We start from the raw sequence: 8,521 nt of genomic DNA, 5'->3' as shown, positions 1-8,521 counted from the left end.
CTTGCTACGTTTTCCTATTTCTTCCGAAGTTCGTTAACTTTTATCTCGAGCGACATAAAACAAAAAGTCGAATAAGAAAAAAAAAAAAACAAAATGTAAAAAATAGCAAATAGCAAGAAACAGAAAACAAAAAGCACATTGTAGAATAACCATAATGCACAATAGATACGTATCTACCATGGGCAAAGTTAAAATGAGAATAAGTTTCCAAATAAGTATGCTAAAAAAACATGTCTCAAAGATTCTTTAAAAGTTCAAGACATCTAAGATATTGAGAAATATCTTAAAAATTTCTTTAAAAAGAATGATTTTGGTATGTTCTGAAATGTATGATAATCTTGAAAACCTGTTTACCCTTGAAGGCTCGTTTCTTTGTCTTTTTCTAATTCTGAAGATAAGAAAAAGACGAAGAGTAAGTTCAACCGAGATTTAATCTATATTGGTGGAAATGGGCATAAAAAAGTGTGAACTACAGATTTTTTAGTACTATCAATACATTTCGGAATGTACGCGTGTTTGCAAAACGATATCTATTTATCTATACAGAATAAGTAAAAACATTATTTAAGACAATTTTTGAATCTGTCGCATTATCACAAAGTAATGAATAAATATTTTATCCACGGCAAAGCAAAAAATCTTGTGGTTTTTCCGTACGACAATAGCATTTCCTCGTTTAGTGCTCTGTTGTAGCAAAAGGGTTAATTTTCTAGATTATTTGGGCCTTAAAATCTTAGTTTATCAAAATGTAGTATAATTTTAATCAGAAAAGTTTTATGCGAAGAATACTGTATTGCTTTAAGTCTATAAATATAAATTAACAAATTTTACGTCTAAGTCAGCCGTCAACGATTTTCTTTTCATAAGATAAAAAAATTCACAAATAAATCTCGCATTTCTCATATAAAGAACATTGTGTGTATCACAATAATATATTCTTTATATATAAAATGTCGCAATTATATGACGACTTTACTTAAACTATATCACGGTTTTCTCTTCAGAAATCAAGACATGTCGTGTGTCATGGTTGACAATACAGCAACAAGTAAAACAATTTAGTGGAAGAATAGTAACCAAGGGGAAGTGTGATTGCACACGTAAAATAGGCCGAATGCGAATTTGTCCAATTACCCATTCGATATATGTTTAAGAGGACCGAGACTTAATATGGAGGTAGCACCAAGCGCACCCAGATTGCAACTGCTTGTATTTCTCGCACCGTCTATTGTAATTATTGGTAAGCCAAAATAACCACCGGTTTGAGCACTTAACTGCGACAAGGGTATGTAATTTTGAATGCCCAAATTCGCCAAACGATTTAAGACATGTGGCGACTTTAAATCCACGACAGGCAAAGCCAATTCCGTACCTCCGTTTTGTGCCACGGTATCAACTTCCTTGTGGTAAGTCTGTTTGTGCGTTGTCAATGCCTGAACTGTGGGATATTGAGCTGGACAAAGGTTACACCTTAAAAAGAAAGGGATCGATCAGTTCTATTCTCATATATGTTACTATTTAAAGAAAAAAAAAACTCACAAGCGAGGTAATTATAACTCACCTGTGAAGCAATTTGCTGGTCGTTCGATGAGTTGCCATATGCTGCGTCAATATATCTTGATTTTGAAAATTCTTATCACATACCTGACACGTTAATAATGCTCTAGAAAAGATAAATATTGTGTCTTATTGTGTTTTACGATTGTTGATTAGTAAATCTAATGGGACAATGGTGTAAGAATAACATGTAAGCGATGATATAGACAATTCTCACCTCGGCGGTCGACCACGTCTAACTACTGGCATCTGCGGTGGAGTATCCTGCGTTAGATCCACTGTTGGTGGTCTTGGAGGTCGCTCGACTTGGTCATTGATTGGCGATTTGTTTTGCTTATTTTGTGGAACAGCAAACTGCCCTTCTTGTTGCTTTCTTTGTGAACTAGTTGGTATGATAGAAATAGCAGAATTCAGATTGAGCGCTGTAACATTTAAAGGCTGCTGTGAAGGTGATGGCCTCTGCTGCTGCTGGGAAGGTATTTGCTGTTTGTTTTGTTCACTTGTCTTATTTTTATTTGCAGCTGGAGTAACGGTTATACCTCGAGCCGCGAGGACATTCGCCACCGCCTTGGCATCGGATTTCTTTCCTCCCGGGTTCGACGTGTTCTGGACTTGAGCTGGGATGGAACCTTCAGATTAGTAAAGACAATGCTATTTTACTGTAATGCACCCCTTCTGCGAATATAGTAATATAACTATTTTCTTTGAAAGATCTATATTTTTTATATATAACTGCAGCATACATATGCAACAAAATAAAATAAATGGAAAGTAAATAGCAGACGAAGCATTATCTCATTAAAACAAAATATCAAAATTAGCTTCAGCAGAAATAACAGCAACTGCCGTAAGAATTTTCAATCGATTGGTTTATGCGTCGTCTACAATGAACAATAGCAGTAAAGGCTCGACGTCAAATCAATGTTAATTTAACATCACTTGACATTAATTCGATATTGATCGATCAATCACTTGTAGCTGGGGATGTAATAGGGCGTAGAGTAAGTCCGTAAGCGAAATTGTTGAAATTTATTTCGCTTACGGACTTACTCTACGCTCTGTTACATCCCCAGCTACAAGCGATTGATCGATCAATATCGAATTAACGTTGAGCGACGTTGAGTCAGCATCGATTTGACATTGATCGATCCACCATTTCTGGCTAGGTTGAAAAACCAGCTTACTCCCGACATGTCTACAGCCTCTGTCTCTGTCACTGTTCATTGTAGACGATACTTAATATATTTAGATATAGTGAGAAACTAAGGATAAGAACCAATCATATTAAAAAATTTTACAATAGTTGCAACGCTGTCTTTTCTACTAAACGCAATCATTGCAAAAATAAATTGTAGCTATTTGGTTTGCATAAAAGCAACTGAAAAAATTATTAGAAATCATAGAAATCAAATTTCATAGAAGAGGCACTTTACACAGGCGCATAAAAAAATGTAAGCAGCAAGAAAACTTGAAACAATTGATTTCTTATTCTTATGACATGTTATAAACCTACCAGGTTGCCGAACACTTAAAGTGATTGAATCTGTGAGATGTATCGTAGAATCATTTCTAGTTTGTTGTGTGGTAGCTCCTTGAACATTTTGAATAACAGGTAGTCCGTCATTTCTTTTCTGTTGAGCTATAACATGGCAGTCTGCGTCTTCATTTCTATCAGGTAATAGAACATCCATTCGCCTCTGTTTTGCAGAAACGTTATTTTGTTGCGTTATAGGTTGTTGCAAAGGCCTTTTCATGCGCTGACGAGGAACTGGACCCGTGGTTTGTGGTAACCTCGGTACCCTGAAAGTTGAAGGTACTATCTAATGAAAATGCTCGCGTCTGTATGCAAGGTCTACGCTTACCTGCTGTTTTGAACAACAGATGCCGACGGATACCGTCCCCGTGGAACTTGTTGGGGTATTTGGGGATGCATTTGCGGAGGAGGTGCAGGTATTTGAGGATATGGACCCGGAGGATATTGATACAAATGCGCCATATGGGGTGGATAATGTATTCCTTGTGGTCCAGGTACTCTATACAATGGTGGTCGTCCTGGTGGTTGTACAAAATAATTTGGTGCAGGTATCATTGTGTTGGCTCCTGGAGGAAGACTAGGGGGCATTTGCGTCTGTGGAAGAGGCATACGCTGCACTTGCTGGGCCAGTTGCTGTACAGGTGGTGGTAGTTGTTCAAAGTTTACCGGTGATATTTGCATTTGTTGGCCAGTAGCACCGCCTGTTGCCGCTGCTGCCACCGCCGCATTAAATGTCGGTGAATGCCTTTGATGTGGTGACGTTAAGGGTGATGTCCTACTGAGTGGATGCGAACCATTCGTTGACGATACCTCTACGGACGGGGCAGAAACGGCATGAGGCGAATGTGTGGCTTGGCTCAAGTGTGATGTATTTGTGTTCGACGGCAAATGATGAGGCGACAGTTGGCTCACGTTCGGCGAGAGTGGGGTACCATGTACCTGTGCCCGATGTATCGATACCTCCACCATAGAGTGGAAGATGAGATTGGTGCATTCTGGTATATTACATTGATAATGACCGGCTTTACTACGGTGTTCATCTAGATGGGCAATGTCTTTGAATTTTTCATTACAAACTCGACATGTGTTGACAGTCTCCGCTAATTTCTCAAGGGGCACGTACTCTGCCGTTTCGCTAGATGACATATTGTTTGACAACGACACCTCATTTGGATTGCGCCTTTGATGTTCAATGAGAAAGCTTTGCAAAATCGATCCAGCATTATCCATGTTAGCATCGCTGCAAGTATCCCCCTGTTGTTCATTATCTTCCTTATTGAAGTCTTCATTGCTCTTATTTGATAAATCAGATAGTTGATTCCAGTTGAAATTTTGTGTTTGCGATGCATCAGTCGATTCTCTGTTCTTATCTTCATTATTGCATACCGGAGCGCGTTCAATTGCATGATTAGAAAATGTGAAAGACTTTGGATTAATGCTGATGGAAGGATTCTGTTCAAGATTATGTATTATATTAGATCCACTTCTGTCTTCTTCTTCTTCTACTGACGAATTGTCAATTAATTGACTAGCCGATCTGGAACTATAAAGAAACTAAGTTTAGACTACTAGTTTGATTTAAACGTTCACACTTTGTAAGTTTCTTTCTGTCTTTATTAGTCATTACATAAAAAAAAATATTATGATCAAAAAATCTGATGGTTACAGCATAAAAATTTGTATAAACAGAGTGAATGTGAAAGCTATCACAAGTTGAAAATTTACTATTAAGAAAGCTTTACAATAATCTAAACAAAGTTTCACGCTTTTTCTTTGATTCTATCCTGACATTTTCATCTTAAATCATATATACATTATAACATTTTTATCATTCAGTCATACAGTACATAAATTTTGAAATTTATAATTTAATAATTTTAGTATAATAACTGATAACAGAGGAATAACTATTCTTTCTTATTTTCTTTTTATTTCTGTTCCTTTTAAGCTACTCTAAAATAACAATTTCTTAATTATGTTATAGTAATAAATGAGCAACGTAATGATAATCTGATAATAACAATAATGTAATATTTATTAATGTCCAATATTATAATCCATGAACTTACCTTGATTGTTCACCGAGTTTTTTCAAGTTTTCAATAGTTTCTCTACATGTCGCTTCCAAAGCGTCCGTATCCTCATGATCTTCAGATTCTGAAAGTCTTTTTTCAGAACTGTCACAGTTATCGGTATTTGGTGTATCATCGACATTTTGATCATCCTTCTCAACTGGATTTGCCATATCACTCCCTACATCAGAGTCGCTCTCATTAATATCTGTGGACGGTCTTTCATTATCTTCCAGAGGATTTTGATGGTCGGTGTCCAACTTGACATTGTCGTAATCATCCTACAAAGAGAACACAAACAGAAAATAATAAAAAAATTCTTCAAACTTGACATCAGACAGTCTGTAAAGACTCACTTGTTGGTCCACCATCACGTTTTCGAAAGGTTCGTTGATAGAGTTCTCCGCTGCCTTATCAACTCGTGGATCATTTTCCTTAGCACCTGCCACGTCTCTCTGTTGATAGTACTGAATAACAGGATAACAGTTATTGTTCACTACAGTGAAATCTTCCGATTCCGAGGACTTCTTTTTTAAGGTAAGCTTCAAGGATTCGGCGGCTACGTTTTGTTTCTTCAGGGTTAACTTCAACAAACCGGTCTTCTCAGGATCCAGCCAGTACGTTTCTTTTTTCACCTTCACCACTTTCGGATTCGCTACCCTCTTGAGGACAATACGGAGCTTCCTCAAATGAGTGTTGATGTGGACACGCAGCGGTTTCTTCGAGGTAAAACGCTCACCGCAAATGTCGCAATCCAGAAGCAGGTGCTGATCGTTCAAGCTGTCGTTCGACGAGTTGGGAGCGTCCTCGCTAACGTCTGAAACAGAACGCATGAGGTCCCGGTCACTATATCTTCTCTGACGAGAAGGTTACATCTTCCCGTGGCGTATTCGCGCCTGTATATTCATTACACCGCGTGCACATACATCGTTCGCGCTCACGTATACGTCAGAAAGTTTGTTGGTGCGCAGAAGTTACATCGTTTCTGCGAACGGAGTAGGGAGAGAGAGTGAGAAAGAGACAAACGCATGGAAAAAACAGAAGAGAGAGAGAGAGAGAAAGAGAGAGTGGATTCAAGCAACAAACGTACCCGAGGTGGCACGTCACTAAAGAAATCTACCCCTAAATGGTCACTCTGGTCACAAAACGTCATCGGTGAGCCACTTGCGATTTATCGTTCTTTTCTTCGTCAACGTTAAACTAAAACCAGGCGTTCCTTCGCCGAGGTACACTGAGGTTCTGCTTCGACTTGACGCGGTTATACGCGCGTTCACGTAGTTAACACCACGTCCTACGCAGAATGTGGGGGAGACGCGGTTCACGCAGATTATGTATATACCGGTTGCGTACGTATATATATATTTATTTACATGGAGAGGTCGCGTAAACAAATCGACGCGCGCGATTTATACGCGCGGCAGGAATCGGCGGCACGGTACTCGCCACTATTCGCGCAAAATGGCTGACGCCGAAGAATAATTGCTACTCTCGACCGAGAATTGAAAACACGACTCGCCAATCGATACGCGGCTAAAGCGCGCGCCGCATTGGCCGCTTTCGTATCGGCGCGCGATTTCCCGCCACCGATTGGTCGGTCCGGCGACGCGGCGACGTCTATCACGCCCTCGACGCCGAGCTGCGGCGAGTTCCAAAAGCACTCCGGAAAAGTGCTCGTGGAAACTCGGAACACACTTCAATGTCTCCAATTCCGATTTCCCTCGCCGACCGAATTCTGCGAACGACCGAGTTTTCAACCTTTCAACTGTAAATCGTCAATCGATCGCTCATCCTAAGATTCGAGGGAGAACACAAAGGAACGAAGATGAAGGAACTTCAAGTTCGTCCGAGGTACAAAAGAACGGGTTTTGCGTGTTCATTCTCTAAAGAAAACACACACAAAAAAAAAAAGAAAAACAAGAAGACTTCGGGACGCGAACGAAAATGCTAAGATCTGTTTTCTGTGGCTGAACCAGTGTACACTTTTGGAATTTAAATAGGTATATGTTTGATATTTGTCGAAAAGCGAGAAAGAGACTTTTAGACCTACAATCTAGTGCAGGAACAGAAAACAGACCACTAGTAAACAACTGAGGAACGCTCATGTTGCTTCGAAACTTAAGGAAATTTGGGATAGCGGAAAATAAGAGACGACGCACACTTAAGTAATCCGTTAACGCGAAAGAGTGCGACGGACGAGCGGCGGATGTCTCGTTGCTCGGCAACGTCGTCTTCGGCGAGGTGAGCGAGAGAATCTGTTCTCTGTCGACGAGGAGTAAAAGCGGAGTTGCGATGAAACGTGTTCGTCATGGAAATTTATTGCGCAATACGATTATGCGCGCCCTTCTTGCCGCGTGTTTACGAATTCCTAACCTATACGGTCGACGCCGAAACGACCGGCGTTTTACTCGAGTAACTTTCGCACACGTTCCCGTCAAATGAAGATTTATAAAAGTTCGAATACGACGCTAATGCTCGTTAATATGTATAAATGCACCGAGTCATATACGTAACAATATTTATGTTACAATATATAGAAATGAATTTATCAGAGATGTATACATCATAAATGTATATTAAGATATTAATCTTGATTTAAAGAAATAAGAGACAATAAAATGCGAAAGAAACAAAAAAAATGTTGCTGAAAAGCGCTCGAATACTTGCACAACGAGATCAGACGCTGTAGCTGTTGATAGTTGTAATTCATAATTATTTATTGGATCGTGTCTTTTATAATACTTTATAACCACTTTATAACATTTAGAAGGAAATACATATAACACGAGATGATAATAGGAGATACATAGAACTTCTTTGTGCAAAACAATAGAAACGGGGATACATTGCTAATCCGACAGTTATAAAAGTTTATCACAAAATTATAATAGTTCGCAAAATAACACAGAGTAATATAGAGTAATACTCATGAATATTATAAAGTATAATACCATCAAAAAATCATGAAAAGAGAATGTTGATTAGAAACTGAGGGAAAATAATTTTTTTTCTTTTCATAAAATAAAGAGAAATATCAAGACAATTGTAATATCCATATACACATTTATTAGTACATCTATAAGATAAGGTAGATAAATTGTTTCTCATCGTAGATTTTCATTATTAAAAACGTAGAATGAATATCAGGAGGATTCATCTCCAGATAAGAAGCAGAAGCAAAGTTAAAAACAGGAAGTATATATAATACATAAAGCTTAAGTTCACTTTAATGGAAAAGATAAATTTTGCAAAAAGAATAACAGTGATAGTAACATGATTAAAAAATTCACTATTACAGATAATTTTGATATGTTAAATATGAAATTTTCAATATTTAAATTGAGCAGTAATGAATTCATTT

The 8,521-nt window shown here is 38.3% G+C and overlaps 2 protein-coding genes across 4 annotated transcripts in view; one reads left to right on the top strand and one right to left on the bottom strand.

The window, feature by feature from the left end:
- Positions 1–958: 958 nt before the first annotated feature.
- LOC108755647 overlaps positions 959–8,521 on the bottom strand; it is an 8,768-nt gene continuing 1,205 nt past the window's right edge. Inside the window, exons 3-10 of one of the 3 annotated variants that reach the window (XM_018498769.1) lie at positions 5,520–5,980; positions 5,161–5,444; positions 3,420–4,634; positions 3,071–3,357; positions 2,097–2,186; positions 1,775–1,979; positions 1,562–1,663; positions 959–1,470 (exon numbers count right to left, since the gene is read on the bottom strand). In XM_018498769.1, coding sequence (XP_018354271.1) covers positions 1,131–1,470; positions 1,562–1,663; positions 1,775–1,979; positions 2,097–2,186; positions 3,071–3,357; positions 3,420–4,634; positions 5,161–5,444; positions 5,520–5,980 — 2,984 coding nt within the window. In that variant the 3' untranslated portion in view covers positions 959–1,130. Of the gene's footprint in view, positions 1,471–1,561; positions 1,664–1,774; positions 2,187–3,070; positions 3,358–3,419; positions 4,635–5,160; positions 5,445–5,519; positions 5,981–8,521 lie in introns of all 3 variants that reach the window. The other 2 variants (XM_018498767.1, XM_018498768.1) reach the window with 2 other exon arrangements.
- Positions 6,870–8,521, top strand: part of LOC108755679 (dysbindin protein homolog) — a 21,253-nt gene continuing 19,601 nt past the window's right edge. Inside the window, exon 1 of the mRNA XM_018498829.1 lies at positions 6,870–7,011. The gene's annotated coding sequence lies outside the window, so the exon portion shown is untranslated. The remainder of the gene's footprint in view (positions 7,012–8,521) is intronic.

The sequence above is a fragment of the Trachymyrmex septentrionalis genome, unplaced genomic scaffold (genome assembly GCF_001594115.1).
Source record: "Trachymyrmex septentrionalis isolate Tsep2-gDNA-1 unplaced genomic scaffold, Tsep1.0 scaffold9, whole genome shotgun sequence".
NCBI classification, from domain to species: Eukaryota; Metazoa; Arthropoda; class Insecta; order Hymenoptera; family Formicidae; genus Trachymyrmex; species Trachymyrmex septentrionalis.
Note: the sequence above shows the minus strand (reverse complement) of the source record. Positions and strands in the feature narration are given on the sequence as shown.